Source organism: Onychostoma macrolepis, chromosome 10 (genome assembly GCF_012432095.1).
Source record: "Onychostoma macrolepis isolate SWU-2019 chromosome 10, ASM1243209v1, whole genome shotgun sequence".
NCBI lineage: Eukaryota > Metazoa > Chordata > Actinopteri > Cypriniformes > Cyprinidae > Onychostoma > Onychostoma macrolepis.
The window spans coordinates 21,245,569-21,267,008 of NC_081164.1; the positions used below are offsets into that span (position 1 = coordinate 21,245,569).

At 38.2% G+C, this 21,440-nt stretch overlaps 1 protein-coding gene across 6 annotated transcripts; it reads left to right on the forward strand.

Annotated features, from left to right (window-relative positions):
* Positions 1-4,362: 4,362 nt before the first annotated feature.
* On the forward strand, positions 4,363-17,196 carry npy8ar (neuropeptide Y receptor Y8a). Of its 6 annotated transcripts, none has more exons than XM_058789457.1 (4): positions 4,363-4,458; positions 5,069-5,389; positions 7,030-7,405; positions 15,147-17,196. In XM_058789457.1, the coding sequence occupies exon 4, from the start codon at positions 15,263-15,265 to the stop codon at positions 16,397-16,399; it is 1,137 nt and encodes a 378-aa protein (XP_058645440.1). In that variant the 5' UTR covers positions 4,363-4,458; positions 5,069-5,389; positions 7,030-7,405; positions 15,147-15,262; the 3' UTR covers positions 16,400-17,196. The 6 variants fall into 6 exon arrangements, with proteins under 6 accessions (XP_058645440.1, XP_058645441.1, XP_058645444.1 ...); XM_058789458.1 differs by having other exon boundaries at positions 7,030-7,171; XM_058789461.1 differs by having other exon boundaries at positions 7,030-7,050.
* The last annotated feature ends 4,244 nt before the right edge of the window (positions 17,197-21,440 follow it).

A 21,440-nucleotide genomic window follows, 5' to 3' on the forward strand; every position in this document is an offset into this window, starting at 1 on the left:
GGTTTTCTGCAGCGCCAAAGACTTTTGAAAAGTTGAAATTTACACAGCCTGCCCAGTATGTGAATAAAATAAACAACATTCATACAAATAATCAGGGGTAAACAGACATAAACTGCACATCTGAAGTGACATGGCAGGGGCAAACGCGATCTCTGATTAATTATGCGCTTTGTATTGAGCTTGTAGCAGAAATGACAGTGCACGAGAGGACTGCACACAGTCTGTCGGTCTCAATACATCTCTGCTCTAGTGCTTGTTACATTTATTCATAGTGGACAGATATAAGGGTCATTCAACATTATCAACATATTTTGATACATTTTAAACAAAATATATATGGAAATGTAGTTTTTACCTGTATTTTAGATTTAACTTAGAATATCTATTAAAACACTGAAAGTCAACCCTGTTACCATTATATTTTTAAAGTAATAAATATTCCACAAATCATAATAACATCATTCTTTCTAGTTCAAGTTTTACCAATTAAAGCCTCCTATTTTATATATTATGTTTACCAAGGTTGCATTTATTTGATTAAAAATACAGGATGATAAAATTAAGTAAACTGTAATATGTAATATGTATGTAATAATACAATTTAAAATGACTGTTTTTTTTTTAATATATTTAAAATTTAAGTTAACCTTGTAAATTACATTTTAAATAAATAGTAATTTATTCTTGTGATGGCAAAGCTGACTTTTCAACAGCATTACATGATTACACTTCAGAAATCATTCTAATATGCTGATTTGCTGCTCAAGAAACGTTTCTTATTGTTATCAATGTTGACAGTGTGCTGGTTTAAAAAAAAGCATTAATTAAAAATAGTTTTTTTTCTATGTACTGTCAGTTTTTTAATCAACTGAATGAATCATTTGTGAATGAAAGTATTATTTTATTTATTTTTAAGTTTAAACAGTAGTGAAATGCATTGGCATAGATTTAGTCTTAATTCAGTTTTTAAATTCTAGTTATAATAATACAGTATATTACTTTTGAAAAGATAATAATGCTATTAACATAGTAAAAAATCAACCCTGTTACCATCATATTTGTGTGTGTGTATAATCTGTATATCACCATTATCAGCTCTGTCAGCTATTGTCAACCCTATAAAACTGCTCAATTATGTCTCAACATATAGAAAGTACTCCTTTAACTTAAGATGGCACAATGCAATAACACAGTTTATACATTATAGAAAGTTTACAATCATACAAAAATGTATATTAATAAAATAAAGCTGTATATTATTAACACCCAACTGTGTTGTCATTCGATTTCATTGTTCTCCATTCAGGATTTCCTCACCCCAAACATACTCTACAAACCAAATGTATGTAAACACTGAGGTGAATGTTGAGGAAGAGTGAGAGAGCCGCTCAGGGATTCTTATGTAAATGTCAGAGACACTCTGTAGTTATTTTCGGGTCACAATACCAGGCTAGATGTCATAAAGGGATACTCCAGAGAAATGCCATCCCACGTTATGACTCCACATACCTAACTACTGACCATTTGAAATCATTTAATGTGGTATTGCTTCCAGAGCTCATGCAAAGAGAAGGAGTGGGTTATTTTGTTTCAGTGTTTGGCCGTGCAATTTTTTTTGACCATGCGCTCAAGAAAAGCATAAGAAGCTTACAGATCAGTTCTTTGACCAAAATGTGTTTTCAGTGGAAGACCCTTGAGACAGCAGCAAATGTCACATTTATGCATTTTTTAAGAGGCTTTTCTTACATGTTCTGTTTTCTCTTGAGTTTTATTTGTACACGTGCAACGTAGAAAAAAAAACTGTTCCAAATGTCTTTTTGGCTGGTGTTGTGAATGCAGATGCTCTGGTTTTATCTTTCAGGGATGATTGCTAAAATGACAAAACGGGCACTAGATGACATCAGAAGCTTAGTGAGCTCATTTCAGCAGCACCACAGGGAGATTTTCCTGGGATTTCCCCAAGAACTGTTTACGACTTTTAAGCTTTTCACCACTTAAGACCCAGAATTAGGATGCTTTCAGTTTCTCAAGTGCCAAATGAAGGCACTGAGCTTGAAGTGGCATCCTTTCACTTGATTACGTAACTTTCTAAATGGATAATAAATTAGTTGACCAACATATTTTGTCTTCATTATTCTTTCTGTTAAATGTACAGAAGCAAGGCTAGTTGTCACATAGAGACCCAGAAAACAAGGTATATTTTCAGAGCGTTCTGGCAAGGTTCACTCAAAGTTATGGTTACGGTTAAAGTTAAGGTTCACCTCCAAACTAATACTCCAATATAATTAAATTAGATGTTAAACAAAAAGTGAACAGAATAAAACAACATAGGCTGTTATTTTGCGACTTTGGAATCCCGTACAGTTGAGTGAATGGAATTCACTGTCGTAATTCCACCAAATAGCTGTACACGTGCATTTGTTGCTGCCCTAAAGCAAATTGCCCTTTTCGTGCAATTTCACACCCATTAAACCAACTTACAGACTCCCAGAATTGATGATTACCATCAGAATGTTTTTGAAACTGATATTTCGAGGTAACAACAACAACAACAAAAAAAACTTACATAAAGTTGGAAAGAGTCAACTATAAATTTTATATTTGAATGAAATATTAAGGTTTAAAATATTGTAATACAATTTATTCTGTTAACCCAATGAATTTAAAATTTTACATTTTTTATTAATTATTTTGTGCTTTATAACATTTTACTATTTGACAATCCACTAATCAGCTAATTGTGACAACATGCCCCATCCAGGCATTTTTTTTCTATGGAAATGATGGATGAAATAGGCCTTTCTTTGTAGCCAAGACTTGTGTCTGCAGAAAATAAACCTACTGAGACATATTCACTAAATTTAATCTCTCCTTGAAAAAGAAGAAAACAACACCTTGAACATCCTTTGGTAACAGTGGGATTACCTGCTTTTCTTTTGCAGACTGCTCAAGTTATGCACTTCAAAGTGTCTTTTGCTCCTGAAGTACCTCTGAAAGTGGTGCGAGAAGTTCATTTGCATTTCAACAGTGTGGGTTTAGTATCTTAAAGACCAAAAACCAAGTAAAACCTTTCATCCCCTTGCAAGGTTTCTTGTATAAGATGCTCTTTACATCACGAATATGCCAAAAATAGCATAGATCGGTGCAGTAAATCATAGGGAAGAACCAGCGAAGTGAGTTTAATATTTTCCATGCTTGGTTCACACGTCAAGGTCTAGCCATCATCACCGACTGCAACGCACCTGCCACCGAAGTGACTCAAACTCCCACCGCACATCTAATCAAACATTCAGTTAGGCAGCAGACAGCCTGCTCGTTGTGATTTATTTTCCTATTTTTCCTGAGATGAAAGAGTGTTATTCGTAATGACAGTTTCTTCTCCGGCCTGCCTTCGTTGTCTTGCGTGCTCTGCTCTTTTTATTATCTTCTGTCTGCAATCCTTTTCCCAGGGCCTGAAAACTCATTACACACCCAAATTGATGTGATTACCAGTTCTCAACAATACACCAGTGGAGATTTCTTGGATTTCATTTGTTTTTAAATCATACTGTCATCTTCAAATAGAGCCTGTGGAATTAATTTTGACCCTTAATTGCGTCAAGGAGCAAAATGTCAGAAAACGCAATAATCTAGTCTGCAAAGATTGCTACATGTGTTTGACTATCTAATCTTTGACGAATATCTACTTTGGTAAAGTTCAGCTGCTGAAGACATAGTGAGTGAAGGTGTGGATAGTTAATAACATTCTAACTAAACATTCAGTGATCTAAAAATACTTTTCATCTCCTCAACCTCCTTTCTCAAAAAATTCTTTACTATGGTAAATGCAGGTCTCATGGTTGAATAATCGGGATTTGAGTTTAATCATAATTGTAAACCTTAAACCCTAAAGGATCATTTTTAATAAACTTCTGGAAATTTTCCCTTCTTATAATAATTTTAGAAATGTACATGTATATTTTATGACTTTCTATATTAATTAAGACCACTGCAATATTTGTAGTTAAAAAAGAAATAGTGAATGCATTTTTTTCTGTATCTGTTAATGTCATTAAAACATTAAAATGCAATTCATACAAACATGAACACATCAAAACGATATAAATTCAGACATAGTAGATTTGACCTCTACCTTTCCCGGTCCTCCAGCCAGGATTCGAACTCGGGACACCCCTAGCGCAAAGGCGGGATATCTGCACACTGCACCCAAAAGCTAAGGAGGGGACATGACTGATTTTTTTCTGAATTTTGAATAATTTGAATTTTTTGTGGGCTTTAATGTCAAAAAAGTGGCATATGCTTCCCAGACAATGAGAGGGGGGGAAAAAGAAAACATTTGTCTGTCAAATCAAAGCCGGTTGGGCGAAACCAACACGCAGGACGCCATTTTGTCCAAAAAAAAAAAACAGAGAACGTTGAGTGTTTTGTTCAAGCCAAAGGGACTAATCTTGAGAAAACGTATTGATGGCACGTACATTCTAAATATTGCATAATCTCGCATATTTGTGACAAATGTTTGTACAGTCTACTTGATAGTTAGGCTACTTAATAGTTTTTTAGAATCACTAAAATAAATTCCCTTGCGGAAATTAACCATGGTTTTACTACAAATTAAACCAAAAAACACGGTTACTATTAAACCATGGTAACCACAAATTAACCATAGTAGCCTATACAATAGTAGCTATTTGTAGTAACACTGTGGTTATACAAATGGTAAACAATACACCAAAAAAACAAGGTTACTACACTTTGACTACAATAAAACCATTTTTCGCATGGGTTATTTGTAGACAATGGTATATAGCGTTTTTCAAACACTTGAAAGCGCAGAAAATATTGGATCTCTGAAGTTTTCTGTTCGTTTTAAATGTATCCTTTTTATAATTCCACATAGCCTACCATATTTATAGGCACCGTGTAGATTTTAATCCTAAACATCAATGATTATCATCTAAATGAAGAGGCACTTATATTTAATCAATAATTAATACGAACACAGTGACATTACAGCAGTGACTTGTCAATTAGCCTTAATTAAAATCTTATTAATGAACCTTTCTTACAGCATGCAGCGCTATCAAGCCCGTTTGCTGAGAGCTTCAAACAACAACCAATCGAGTGATGAGCCAAAGGTGCCCGTGAAATCTGCGCGCGAGGGGGAGGATGACACCAATATTCACATCCACGCAAAGTTTCCCAGCGTTTCATCTCGACACTTTCTGTCCATCTGCACGCCTGAAGTCCCGTCCAGAGAATCAGACAGCTGCTGCTTCTGCTGCTGGATCAGGGAGCTTCAGCATCCTCTACTAGTCCTCCTCCGTCATTAGTCGAGTTCAGGCTCTCACCGCACTGTCGGCATCAGTGCTGGAGAAACACCGCTTTACTGGTAAGATCGCTTTAAATATGGTGAAAATGTCGTGCTGTAGAGATTTAAAAATAACATAAACTGTGAGCATCTGAGCAGATGTGTGACGTGTGAACACGGTTTAAACGCGTCTAAAGGAATTTCTAGGATTCCTCGCATTTCTGTGTTGAGTAGTTATGCAACTGATTTTCATAATCTGAATCTTGGCATGTGATCTGAACTGTGTTTTTGAACTTTTAGATAAAAATAAACCATATCAGGAAAGCTTAATTATCCTTCAGTTATTATAAAGAAACTTATTAGAAAAGCCATTTAGAATGTCAGTTTGCTCAAGTATCTGAGCATGAAGTCAGTTGGTGCTTATGTGAAATGTTGATATCTGTTGATGGAAATTATAACTGAAAGGAGGTCAGAGTGTTTTCACCTTTTCCACCAAGTTGGAATTTCAGACTTGATGGAATGATCTAGCTGACAGCAGAACGTGACGAGGAAATAGTAATTCCTTTGAAAGAATAATCAGACAACGCGCCTGAGATTTCCTCAAGTGGGATTTAAGATGTCTGGCATGTGCTTGTCAGTGTGCACTGAAATTCTGTAATCTCAGAAGATAATGTGTGCTTCTTGTCAAGGTTAGACACAAGGATTGTTCAGTTACGCAGCTCGAGAGACAAGATTAAGGATAAATGTGAAGATGAGAGGTATGCCATTGCACTTTATATATAGACTAAGAATGATTTCTTAGTCCCGGCGGTTTGATCGACAGGTGTGAAAGGATCTCAAGGTAACGGTGATTACGGTTTCCTTTTCTCTTAAACCATTACTTATTTCCAGTAGACCGTATCTCGATTCAGACAGACCCTTCAGTCAAGACATAGTAGAGGGCAGTTGTCATCTAGCAATAAATCATCTAAGATTAGTTTTCAGACGTCAACATTCCTTGTATTATTTGGTACTTAGTTCAAGGGTTTGTACGCGACCCTATGGATTGTTCTGTTGCGTTCTAACATGTTATATGAGCAATACGTAGCATTGAGCTGCACATCGTAGAATATTTCATGCACAAAATGGAAGAATGGTAATGCATTATTGTAATCTATTTAGAAATCAAAATCTGTACAATAGCAACAGATGGTCATACGGTTACGTTTATGTAGCTTAAAATGGAAGTCTGTGATTCTCAACCAACTGGTGGATTGATATACATAAAAATTGGTCGCACATCAGTGGAAAAAATGATGCTAAATGCATCTAACCATATAATTGCTTAAATGGAGGTAACAAAATAAATGGCTATGTCAACTTTTAAAAGGGAGAGGAAATGCCTTGAATATCTTTTGCTCCAATTTATGTGTCATTTGGATGAAGTTAATCAAACAGGGTTTGCATTATAAGAAATGGAACAAAACTTCAAATGGTAAAAGGTTTTGGGTTATGGTTTTGGGTCAGTTTGTACTTTGTACTTGATGCCCAATGCAAATCCTCAGAGACTCTATTACATGTGTATAAGAAGTGATTTTAGGGTTTTGTACTAGATGTTCAATGTAAAGTCCGCATCTGGCAGCAAAACCTTTTGAGAACCGTTGCAATATACATTATAAGGTGTATTTCTATAGACCTTTCTGTAGCTCATTGATTGTTCATGTTCCTTTCATATTTTTCAGCAGAGGATGAGGAGGTTCAAGGTGAAAAGAAGTCTTTACGTGTGCTGGGTTGAGGGAGTTCTCAATGGGCAGAGATCATACATATGTCTGTCTGATGTGAAGCCGCATTAGCCTGTGAGGGGAAGCTTCCCAACCTAAAAAGGTGCTGATGAAAACATCAAAGGTCACTGGATGGATGTAATACATTTTGATGGATTGTCAAACTTCATCATTCGGATGAAGATGACGTGTCTAGAAAGCACTATTTTTTATGACACTTGTGTTATGGTTAAGCCGCCCCCCCGGTGCATTTTGAACACCCGACTCCGACGGAGCGAGGTGACACCGTGAGATTCTTAAAGGACACCCTACGGCAATTAGACAGAAGTTTGAGATGGTGGGTAGACTGAGTTTTTCTACAACCCTGTGGCCCAAAATCTGACATTTTAACTATGCTCCGAAAGGCCTGTCACAGATTTTTAGTCTTTACGCTTCACTTTGGTGAAAGACACAGCTAAAATGCATGTTAAAATTAAAAAATTCAGTCAAAAATGAATATCCAGTCATTGTTTACTCGCTCTCATGTCATTTCAAACCTGTACACATACATTAAAAAGTGTGGGAGGTTTTTGAAAGTCTCTTATGCTCACTAAGGTTGCATTTATTTAAGCAAATACAATAAAAACAGCAATACTGTGAAGTATTATTCCTGTGATGCAAAGTATCATGATTCCAGTCTTCAGTGGCACATGATTAAAATCATTTTAATATGCTGACTGATTCATTAACAATATTTCTCATCAAAGTTGAAAACAATTGTGCCGCTCAATATTTTTTGTGAAGACAGTGATAGAATTATTTGATGAATATTAATTTTCAAAGAACAGCATTTATTTGAAGTTTTTTGTAACATTATAAATGCATTTATTGTCACTTAAGAGCAATTTAATGCATCCTTTCTGAATAAAAGTATTCATTTTTCATTTCTTTAAAAATATCTTACTGATCCCAAACTTTTGAATGATTTTTGCACAAACACACACACACACACACATTCGAACAAACACAAACTACCATTTGTGTGTATATATGCACACATGTTATGAAAGTGAATAATGACTAGGTTTGAGAGTGAGTAAATGACAGAATTTTCATTTTTGGGTGAACTGGAACTGATCCTTTAAGGAATTTTTATATGTGAATATTTTACCATAGCTTTATACTTTCCTGCTATTTTCACGTCCTCCAATATAATAGACTATGCTGGAGCCGTAGAGCAGCTGTTCTACAACCCGGATTTTCTGATAAATTGGCTTGTCTCTGTATAGTTGGCCTGCCCAGATGGATTTGAACCACATCGCCTCGGGCCACTTTGAGGTATTTCAGCAGGGCTATTACCTTCAGTGTGCGTCCTATGTAGTGAATTGCCCTTCCACCATCCTATAGGGAGACTCATATTTATGGAAACTCAGCAGTGTTCCTCAGAACTGATGTAAATCCACTACAGCAGAGAGCCAGGCTGTTCCTCTTCAATCAGAGATGCTGAGGGCTTCTCTGGCCATGAACCTGCATCTGTAACACTGTTTTTCTGCTGCCATATGCAGCATGTCATTGTCCTTTTGCTGAAGGTTGAGAGAGTGCTCGTTCCAAAGAAAGAGAGAGAGAGATCATTTCCAGCTATCCAAGGTTGTTGAAATGTGTAATTGCCGTCTGTGTGACGAACATCATCAGCGGAAATGCGTTTGTATGGTTATCAGAATAGCTCAGGGATACACTTCTCAATCAAAATGTGATTCCATCCCTGACAGCTACAGTAGATCTATTTTTTTTACATAGATTACAGTGGAAAATAGTAGATTTTTTATATCTACATGTCTGAAGATGGAAACCAGAGTTCTCCTTGAATGCAAATCTTTGGGATTTCTTCATTCCATTAGACGAAAATAATAGATAATTTAGGAAAGCATAGCATAGATTTTTTTTCTTCTTTTTCTGGCTGGTTGGGATGTTCAGATAAGAAGATCAATGTTTTTATACGCTATTTTGAACCTACAAATGGTTACTTCTACACTGGAAAAAAAAATTGGTGTTGAAAGAGTTTTCACAAAAAAAATGTTTTCACAAATTTCACAAATAATTACAAAGAATTAACAAGTAACACATTGAATTAAACATAAAAATTGAGGACCGAAACAGTATTTTCTCATAAAATATACTTCTGTTTTAAAAAAAATATTTTTTTTTTACGGTGTAGTTATGACTCATGTCATTCCAAACCTCTTTGAGTGTTTTTTCTTCTGTGAAACACAAAAGATATTTTCAAATTCATTGGACACCCCTGACATTGTATAAAAACACACTGTCCAAATAAATCATCAAATGAGAACAGAATATTCATTTTTGGTGCACTGTTCCTTTAAGATTAGATTGGAGGTATTTTAAAAGAGAAAAAAAAATTAAACACAATCATCGTAAGACTGAAGGAATGGTTTGATTAGGTGTGATCGCTCACATTATTATTTGTTGACTCAACAGTACCCTCAAGAGTCTGTTTAATCAGAGGTTGTGATAAGCCTGGCATATCTCAAGGTCATTATAAAGCTGTCAATTACCCTAGTGACTCACAGCTGCTCATATGAGTCAAATAACATTCTAATGTCTGCAAGCATAATAAAGTACCAGTAAAAGGTGCCGAAAAACCATTAATATTCCCCTGGAGAAGCAAGATTCTTCTCTCAGTAATACTAGATGCCTGACCAAAGGGTTTGATAGCGGTAGTTGTTGTCAGCTTATTAGCTGCCTGACAAGAAACTTGCAGCTACAGTGAGAATGACAGAATCCAAATCATGAGGAACAAGCTAATGAACTAGAGATTCTGTCAAAAGAGTCGAACTCTTCAAGGTTAATGGAGGAAGAAAGCACTTTGGCACAATTCACTCTTTGTTTTCTGACCTAATCTACTGGATCTGACCCTCTACACTTAATCAGCAGATCACAAATAATGATAAATGTCCCGTTGCGTATTTTGACTTCCTGTGAGAAGAGTTTTACTTAAGCTTGTCTTGTTAAAGAGACAGTTCACACAAAAATGAACATTTCGGCATAATTGTTTTTACTCTCACGTGGGCTTTTTCTTCTTGGAAAATTGTGTCTTTTATATGTTATATTAATATATATGTCTTCTTGTTTAGCAACGATGGTCACCAGTCACTTTCATTGTATGGAGAAGACGAGTTTGAACGTTCTGCTACAAATTTCTTCCTTTGTGTTTGACAGGAGAAAGGAATTCCAGGGGGTTGGAAATGACATGAGAGTGAATAAATAATGTCAGAATCTTCATTTTTGGGTGAACCGTTCCCTTTAAATGTTCTTTTTGACCTTAGCTTGATTTAAATGTCTGCTGCAAATGCTGTAACTCATTTGCCTTTGTTTTTGTCTTTTTGTTTTTTTTCATTTCCTCAATTCTTTTTATCTCAAATGACAATGAGCATTTGATTTGCACAAGTAGAGGATCTCTGTGAGCGGTTATGAAAGCATGTCGCTCAGACTTGTCTGTGTGATATGAAAATTAGATGATTAATTTAGTTCTGCCTTATATAATTTCACACACTCCCTTAAAGTCTTGAGTCACTCTCTCCACACACACAAACCTCCGATGCTGCTGCCTCTGATATATGCCATTATATCTCAGCATGTCAGCGCTGTGGTAATACGATACGTTGTGTCCTCTGAAGGACACATCTATCAGAGGTATCGTATATCAGATGTATCATATTCTCATATCTGACCTCTATCTTAGAATGCTTTTCAGCATTAGTGACGACTTATGCACATTTAATTTTGGCATTATTAATAAAATAGAAAAAATAGAATAATAAATAATAAGAATAGAAAAATCATTCAAAGTTAATAATGTCACATTTGCATAGATTTTATTTCAATATATATATATATATATATATATATATATATATATATATGCATATTCAGTGTACTGTATTGTGATGGTTTATTGATGTGAAACATTATTGGCAAGTGCTAATCCCACAGACTTGCATTAAAGGGTTAAGTCACCCCAAAATGAAAATTTTGTCATTAATCACTTATCCCCATGTCGTTCCAAACCCGTAAAAACTTCATTCTTCACAATACAAATTAAGATATTTTGGATGAAAAATGGGAGGCTTGTGACTGTCCCATTGACTGCCAAGTCTCGCATAGCCAGACCTTCAGACTGACGGCTGAAGGTCTGGAATCCATGGCAGCTTTCATTGGCTAAGGCCGCCCACGATTCCGTTTGACTGACATGTCAAACAACCAATCACAGTTCGTTTAGTTCATCATCAAGTTACAGACCGGTGTGTTAAACTCTCGGACGTATTTTAAAGATTCAAAGACGCGAACTTTAAATATTTCACATACTTTTGAAAATCCAGCATTTAGTTGATCCTGATAAGCACTCGTCGTCACAGTTGTAAACACGACAGCTTTCTTCTTTCATGGCATCTTTGTTTCCAGGCGGAACGTTAAAGAACGCGATACACACGTCTCCCGGAAATCCTGTATAATTCAACCAATCCGATGATGACTTTGAAACTCCTTAAGTGTTTCCATTTTGTGTTCCAAATGCATCAGACGTTTAGCCAATGGTCCGTGGCCATGACGTCTGAGGCTGAATGCCTATGCATTAAAGGGGTGGTTTACTGCTTTTTTTCTTTGCTTGATTGTGTTTATGGGGTGCAATATAACATGTCTTTGTGTTTCGTTTGTTAAAAAAACGCCTTATTTTTCATATATTTCACCTTTATTGTAAGCCGCTTTCTCCTCTGTCATTTGAACGACCGGTTGACTTCCTGATTCTCTGAAACCACTCCCTCAGAAACAGGCAATGGGCTCAGATTAGTTAGTTGGGCTGGTGTGTTGTGATTGGCTAAACTGCGTACTGCACATTGTCCGGAAACTTCACGCCCATCACCTTCACGGGCGACAGTTGCATGTGCTCCGGTCAAATGTAAATAATGGTGTCAATATTGCCGTATCAGTTTGAGCCAGAATCAGACCCAGAAAGCGGTAATGAAGAGAGTCAAGCAGAACTTCCGCAAGCACGGCTCTTACAAAACGTTTCTGAATGGAAGTTTGCTGTTGTGATTACATATAATTTTTTATAGTTTGTACATGTTTGTCTTATACACACAAAATAGTATCGAACTAACTGGCTACTATGACCAAACAGCGTTGGCTTGTGTTTACGGTCTTGATCAAATCGAAAAATTACGTCATAAAGTATACATGAAAAATACATTTAAAAAATTAGTACATAATTACAAATTCGGGTCCAAAATGTTTGTACGCGTTTGTCATAGACACACAAAATAGCATTTAACTAACTGGCTACTAAAGCCAGCGTTGGCATTTGTTTACGTCCTTGATAAAACTAAAACATTACGTCTGAAATTATGCATGCAAATACATTTAAAATTATGAAATCTTACTTACAGGTTGTGGCCCAACAACTGCTGCCTCTGGTTTTAAAGTTGGAACTGCTCCATGTTTGAGTAATAGTTTCTGTGTGAATCCGGCATTGAACTCTGAACTCTCTTGATTCTGGAAGCTGTCTTCCGTAAAATGCGCAGCACAGAGAGCTAAATTAGGATTGTAATTGTCAGGAACATAATCAAACATAAATTTTAACCATTGTTGACAAACTACAGCGTCTGTAGGAAGCCCGAACACAGAAGACCTGACAGCTGGGTGAAAATAACACCGTTTCGACGGCATGGCTACAACTCTCCACTATAACTCTTCCTCTTCGACAAAGCCGCAGAACATGGCCTTGCCCCCTCTTTTGCATGTTCCGGAGGGAGGAGTTGATGCAATTTATGGGTTTGTTATGTATGCAACCCGGGAACTATCTCGTTGTAGTCCCATATGAGTCGTTTTGTAGGCATTAAACTTCCTGATTTTTAAAAGACTTTCAGCGCAGCAACTTTGCAGATACTGTTCATGCACCAACAGCAACATTACACACTATTTCAAATGAAAAAAGTGAAATCACAGTAAACCACCCCTTTAAGTGTTTCCATTTTGTGTTCCATATGCATCAGACGTTTAGCCAATGGTCCGTGGCCATGACGTCTGAGGCTGAGACTATGCATTAAAGGAGAGATCCAAGCCATATTTAGGGTCCAAAATAGATGCTTGGGGCGGTGGATTCCTTAGACTGACCACCTAGAAACACCCTAGCAACCACTCAGAACACTCTGGTAACCACCTGGCAACTAGGCTTGGGTATAGTTTTTTTTTTTTACGATACCAGTGCCAAATCGATACTTTTAAAATGGTAACGGTGCCTAAACGGTGCCTGAACTGATACTTGATACTGATACTTAGAAATGCTTCTCATTGCAATTCATTAAAAGGGAAGTTTAACTTTAGGCATTTTAAGGCACATTAAATGTAGCTATAGCTAACAGTAGGCTACATGCTGCTATCAGAGCAAGTGTAATTGCTGCATTCATGCACTCCTCGGATGATCTCATTTCCCGATTTTTGCTTTAAATCAAAATGTGAAAACATCATGGACCCTATTGTTAATACAAAGATGTGTTGGATTTGTATTATCAGAGCTTTCTGACTTGTGTTAACATTAATTTTCTGAGACATTAATGCAGTATAATTTAACTAGTGATCATGTGAGGTGAGAATGCTTGCCAGTTTTGGCACATATTGACACCGGGTTTCGGTACTCAACCCTACTGGCAACCACCCAAAACATCTAGCAATCTACTTAGACCACTTTAGCTACTGCATAGCAATGCCCTGGCAACCACTCAGAGCAACCTAGTCTAGTACTGGTAAGTTTTTCTATGGAAAAGTACCTCTCTTTTTTTCCCCACAATGTTTTACTCAAAACTGAAGCACACTTTTGCTGCCTTTACAAGCACTGGGATTTCATTCTTAAAAATGCAAATTGAAGAGGTCCTCTTTAAAAGATTATGTGTGATAAATGATGCTCCTTAGAGCTGTGAAGGATTGAAACTGTGGAGTAGATAATCTCAGTAAGGCATTCCCTGAATCAGCTTCCCACTCCATGTGAGATGAATGACGTTATAAGCTGGTGTGAAACTCCTGACAGTTGGTTCGGAGGAGAGAGGGGATATTAGCAGTGGCTTAATTACAACACTTACTCAATCCAGAAACTCAGAGTGGTCGGAGCAAGGAATAAATTAGCCAAAGTGACTACAGCGAGAGTAAAATATTTGATGCATTTGCCAATCTGTATGCATTACAGGAGTCAAATGAAGTCAAGTTAGATGCAGTGCTTACTCAAGTATATGGAGTAATAGAATAATAGAGAAGGAAATAGTTTGGAGTTTAAATTTCACTTAACAATTTAATTTTTTAATACTTGTATCCCTAATCCATACAATCCAAACATATGAAACAAAAACAATACCGAAAAACACTATTGTAAAGTACCATTTATTACTAATAAATTCTTTAACCGAACCGAACATTATGACGTGATCAGTCAGTTCCAGTATTTCATTTAATAAGATTCTTGATTCCCAAATCTTCAGACTGACTGAGGTTGACAAGGTAAACCTGTCAAAATAAATTCTGTATAAAAATGTGCTAATACGTCAACAGCTTTTAAATCTGTAGTTCGTGATGTGATTATTTTTATTGCTTTTATCACATAAAAGCCATATTAGGGCAAAGAAAAGAGAACTCTGAGATAAAAGGGATAAAGAGAGAATTCTACTGAGAGAGACCTCCATCTGTCAGCTTAACGGACAGGATGACCTGTCAACATCCCGAGGGAGTTTTTGCAAAGAGTATTAGTTGAGTCCATGCCGTTATTAGAGCAGAATGAATTAGGTGTTTTGGTAAACATACACGTGAGCTAATTCAAGAAATGATGAGGTGAAACTACTTAAGAGAGATTTGCAGTGTTTTCTCCTTAAACAAGATGTTTGTGGTCAGATTTCAAGTCCACAAACATCCATTGGATTAAGGGGGCTTAACCTTTCCCAGAGACTCACTTGCAGAGTTAAATCCTTCCCCATTAAATCCCTCCCAACATATTGTCCATTTTAATGCCAGCTAACAGTCTTTACATGCTCCTTTTCCTCCAGGTCAACCAACTGACCCTCTGCAAATAAATGGAAGGACCTAAACAATGAGTCAACTTTCATCTGCTGTTTAACGGTTTTGTGAACGCCTAGCTTCTCCTCAAACAACTTTGGGACTTATGGAGGCCTCTGTGAACTCGGACAACATCAGCAACACCTCAGCTGGGTTGGGCCAGAGAACATGGGTTGAGTCTAACGTGTGCCCTCCCTCTGTGAGTGGCACGACCCTTCTGATCGTGGCCTACAGCACCGTTATTGCGGTGGGATTGGTGGGCAACACTTGTCTGGTCTTCATCATATCCAGACAGAAGGAGATGAGGAACGTCACCAACATCCTCATCGCCAACCTCTCCTGCTCCGACATCCTCATGTGCGTGGTATGCCTCCCTGTGACGGTCATCTACACACTCATGGACCGCTGGATCCTTGGCGAGACGCTGTGCAAGGTCACGCCATTCGTGCAGTGCATGTCCGTCACGGTCTCTATCTTCTCGCTGGTCCTCATCGCGTTGGAGCGGCATCAACTCATCATCCACCCCACCGGCTGGACACCCGCCGCAGGCCATTCGTACCTGGCCGTGGCGGTCACCTGGATGGTGGCCTGCTTCATTTCCCTACCCTTCCTGTCCTTTAACATCCTCACTAATGCCCCGTTCCAGAACCTCAGCCTTCCATTCAACCCATTCAGCGACCACGTGATTTGCATGGAGCTCTGGCCGTCCGAACGCAACCGTTTGGCGTACACCACCTCGCTTCTGCTATTCCAATACTGCCTCCCCCTGCTTCTCATTCTGCTCTGCTACTTGCGCATATTCCTGCGTCTGCGTAGACGGAAAGACATGGTGGAGCAAGCCACTGAGGCCCGGCAGAGGAAGGCGCGGGGCGCTCAGCGCGTCAACGCCATGTTGGTCGTAATCGTGGTCGCTTTTGCTCTCTGCTGGCTCCCACTCAACGTCTTCAATACCATCTTTGATTGGTACCACCAGGTGCTTCCTTCTTGCCAGCACGACATCATCTTCTCGGCCTGCCACCTCACGGCAATGGCGTCAACCTGCGTGAACCCGGTGGTGTACGGCTTCCTCAACACCAACTTCCAGAAGGAGCTGAAGGCGACGCTCCAACGCTGCCATTGCGGCTGGGGCGTTCCAGAGACCTACGAGAGCTTCCCGCTTTCGACGGTGGCCACCGACGTCACCAAGGTGTCGTCCATACAGCAGGGCTCTCTATTGAGATCGGAACAGTGCGCTCACTGCTAAAGAGACGGCAGGAATGGAGGGAAGAATGAGGGGAGGGGTTGAGGATGAGCTGGCACTGTTTCCATGGAGACGTGGAATTGCTATGTGGGTTTCTGCATCAGTTCATACCCAAGAGATCTAAAAACAACCTCAACCCTCTGTTGCCGTGTTTTCTGGGGTCCAGGTGTGGAACACGGTGTGATGTTTTGTTAACGACTGCTAGGGTAGTCAGGGCGTCATTCCTGTCTCCGTGTACGACTTATACGGGATAAATATTCCATTAAGAATGTTATTATTCCTTTGATGACACTTTCAAGCTTTCGTGATAGGAAGGAAGGACTGATTTATGAGGCTGGATTGTTTTAGCGCTCATTGCGCACCAGACATTTCACATCAAACAGCAAGTTATTGTTATAATGAAAGTACTTTTCATGTACAATTCTTTCAGTTATTTATTCACTGTAGCAGGGAGTCTGTGCCCTCACCAAAGTATTTCTTCTGTCTGGTTTTGTTGTTGCTAGTGTTGTTGTTTAATGACTTGTAACTATTACTATTTATTGTGTTGCTTTGGTGAGACCGCTTGCTCTGCATTTTAACTTTTAAATCGTGCCTCTGTAATATTGGGAAGCATATTAAACATTTGAGCATTGGTGTTAGCTAACAACACATCCATCTTCTGCTACAATAGATACATGGCTGTTCCAATGCCCGTTTGGTATTACATATTTTCTTGATGATTGAAGTCAAAGCAAAGTTCAGTTTCTAACAAAAGTGTTTGGTGTTGACGTTCTTGTTGCCTTATAAATGGTAGTTCTGAAAGCGCAAATAAATTTGGAAACATGACATCCATGTAATTGTCTCTTATTGTTTCTCTTCACTCTCGGTGTTCGGTGGCGTCGTTAGTAATTTTGTTGCATGTTTTTCCGCTTATTACTGAAGATTAAATCATTTGCATATACAGCAGGTGTGTTTGTGTTACCGATGCATGAGCCACTAAATGCATGTTTACAGAAAGAGATCTTTTATTTAGGTAATGTTCCATCTCAGGCATCACCCTTTTGATGCCCGTCAAGGTACTAGTCAGTTCAGTCAAGATTGACTCTTTGGAAAACACATTGCCATTTGAGAGGCAATTTGCATGACTTGAAGTTTTAAAATGCCAACAAATTAACTGCTCTTCGATCACAGATACAAGAGTGAAAATGTTTTACTGCATTTCTGTGGTGATGAAAACATGGGGAATATTAAAATTGTGATGTTCATTTTACAGTGACTTTGCATTCAAGGTATTTATTTTATCAGCTCATGCATTCTTTAAGAATTGAACCCATGGCTTCAGCAATGCTGGCGCCAAAGCTCTGTTTAATCAACAGGTATGTTTGTCTATAAAGGTCATAGCAATTATTAAAAGTCAGTGGAAAATTATTAAAATGATACATTGGGTGTTGTATATTTACTGTCTAATAACTGTAATGTATAAGAGAGTCTCACAAAGTTAAGAAAAAAAATCGTCTTCCTCAGGGAGAAACATTTTTTTTCCTTTGATTTTTGGGTGAAATGTGACCTTAACATGTTCTTGAAAGGTTTTGTTTGATTTAATACACAATATATATATATATATATATATATATATATATATATCTTTTAAAGCCTTATAATCATAGACAACTGGAAAAAACATATAAAGGTTATGGAAGTTCATTGGTCAAAAGGACATCTTGCATTTTATCACAGAGAGCGGTTTCATTATGCCAGATCATGCCGCTCTTCAGCCTGCTGTCTGTGACATGATGACATTCCAGGTGTTAAAATCACATCCATTCTTCTGTGAAGGAGTCCAGGTCAAGGAGTACTGTTCAGAGGTGTTACTAATCTCAGGTCGCTTGATTTGTTGTCTCACGTGTCCCATTTCTTTTCACTGCTGCCGTTGTTTTCTTATTAGAGGAGATGAAATGTGTGGCACACAGATAAAAGCTTTTTACCTAACCTTGTTTTCTCATTCTTGATAAGATGCACTTATTTTAAATTGCCATTGATTTCCAGCACGTCACCAACAATATCTTAAAGTGAAGTGTTTGAAGACAATCCTCCATCAGTTGGGTACATTTATGTGTAGGCCAAAGCCTCAGGGGACACACCAGCAAAAGAGAGCTTTGAGATTATAGAAACGGATAATCATCGTTTGTCCAGAGGGATTGCCATCTCCTCTCTGTTTTATAATTCTCACCGCAGTTTATTAGCACGCCGTGGGTTATCTGTGCTGCTCTAATCGAAAATGAGTCCCTCTTGCATTATATTTATTCAAACGTCATCTAAAGAGGCCTGGCGGCTTTGATGTGTACAGCTTGATATGACAGAATCTCCCCTATAGTCTTTCTGCAATCAGATTTACTTGCAAATGCAGCACATTTTGAGTCTTTGATGTTTAAGGGCATTACTTTAGATATTCAGCACATTTTCTTGGGGTTTATTGATGAAATATTAAATATACAGTTTTTTAATCATATTTTCACTGTTAAGTAAACAGAGGTTAAATCATCCATTTGGACTCTTAACAAACAATAGCCCTTAATAACATCATCCTCCAGGAAGAGATGTTATTTTGGAGGGAAAACCAGTGTTTGAGAATCAGTAAGTTTTAGCAATGATTTGATGAATTCTGTAATGTTTCCTGGTATTTGTTGTTTTGTTTCATGTTTTATTTTGTTTGATATTACAAAAATCAATGTGATATAAATTTTAAAAGATAATACAATCCATATGCAAGCTATAGCTTCCACTCTTTGAACAATGGTTAACTGATGTTAGCTTTTTATTTCCCTACTGTTGTTCTTTTGTAAATTTGCAAGTCATAATTCTTGTGTTCAAAGTTTGTGTCTAATTTTGACTAGAAACATGTTCTGAAAGACTGATATGCTCTTTAATAGAAATACTTACAGTTGCAGATTACAAAAGGTTCCGCAGAACAAAAATGACCCAGTTATAATGAGCCATTGCTTAGATAACACTTTTTTTCCCCTTTGGTTCTGCTGTGTTTCTGTATTTCCATATAGTAGATGTAAAGTAACACATACAGTATCTCACAGAAGTGAGTACACCCCTCACATTTTTGTAAATATTTTATTATATCTTTTCATGTGACAACACTGAAGAAATGACACTTTGCTACAATGTAAAGTAGTGAGTGTACAGCTTGTATAACAGTGTAAATTTGCTGTCCCCTCAAAATAACTCAACACACAGCCATTAATGTCTAAACCGCTGGCCACAAAAGTACACCCCCTAAGTGAAAATGTCCAAATTGGGCCCAATTAGCCATTTTCTCTCCCCGGTGTCATGTGACTCATTAGTGTTACAAGGTCTCAGGTGTGAATGGGGAGCAGGTGTGTTAAATTTGGTGTTATCGCTCTCACTCTCTCATACTGGTCACTGGAAGTTCAACATGGCACCTCATGGCAAAGAACTCTCTGAGGATCTGAAAAAAAGAATTGTTGCTCTACATAAAGATGGCGAGGCTATAAGAAGATTGCCAAGACCCTGAAACTGAGCTGCAGCACGGTGGCCAAGACCATACAGCGGTTTAACAGGACAGGTTCCACTCAGAACAGGCCTCACCATGGTCGACCAAAGAAGTTGAGTGCACTTGCTCAGCGTCATATCCAGAGGTTGTGTTTGGGAAATAGACGTATGAGTGCTGCCAGCATTGCTGCAGAGGTTGAAGGGGTGGGGGGTCAGCCTGTCTGGATTACTGGAACCATGTCCTGTGGTCTGATGAGACCAAGATAAACTTATTTGGTTCAGATGGTGTCAAGCGTGTGTGAGGAGTACAAAGACAAGTGTGTCTTGCCTACAGTCAAGCATGGTGGTGGGAGTGTCATGGTCTGGGGCTGCATAAGTGCTGCCGGCACTGGGGAGCTACAGTTCATTGAGGGAACCATGAATGTCAACATGTACTGTGACATACTGAAGCAGAGCATGATCCCCTCCCTTCGGAGACTGGGCAGCAGGGCAGTATTCCAACATGATAACGACCCCAAACACACCTCCAAGACGACCACTGCCTTGCTAAAGAAGCTGAGGGTAAAGGTGATGGACTGGCCAAGCATGTCTCCAGACCTAAACCCTATTGAGCATCTGTGGGGCAATCCTCAAACGGAAGGTGGAGGAGTGCAAGGTCTCTAACATCCACCAGCTCCGTGATGTCGTCATGGAGGAGTGGAAGAGGACTCCAGTGGCAACCTGTGAAGCTCTGGTGAACTCCATGCCCAAGAGGGTTAAGGCAGTGCTGGAAAATAATGGTGGCCACACAAAATATTGACACTTTGGGCCCAATTTGGACATTTTCACTTAGGGGTGTACTCACTTTTGTGGCCAGCGGTTTAGACATTAATGGCTGTGTGTCGAGTTATTTTGAGGGGACAGCAAATTTACACTGTTATACAAGCTGTACACTCACTACTTTACATTGTAGCAAAGTGTCATTTCTTCAGTGTTGTCACATGAAAAGATATAATAAAATATTTACAAAAATGTGAGGGGTGTACTCACTTCTGTGAGATACTGCATGTCTATCATTCTAGTTGTTTTTTTACTTAAGATAAATCTGAAGTCGCAGCCTCATTATATTTCACAGAAATTGCCTTTTATCTTTTTTTTTTTTTTTTACATAGCAGCTGGATATTGCAGCACTATTTTATGCCATTCTACAAATGGACTGTCTCTTATGTTCTTTTGCTCATTACTTCACAATATGACTCAAAAGTACATTTCTTCTCATCTGGAGCATCAAGGCAAACCACTAAAAACACTTAAAAAATATATAAAATAGGTTCTGCTTCAAGGCCGTGACATGAATCTCGGATGTCATAATATGTAAATGCATCTATGATTCAGCCATCCAAATCCTTTGATTTCATATTTGGCCAAAATGCTTTAGAATCAAGGCATTTTTCTGTAAACTTTCGTTTGTGCCTAGTATTACGTCGGATGTTTATATCCTGTAAGTGACAGATGAATTGTGGGATTTTCTGCGTCACAAACGTTGTTATGTTCCACTGTACGT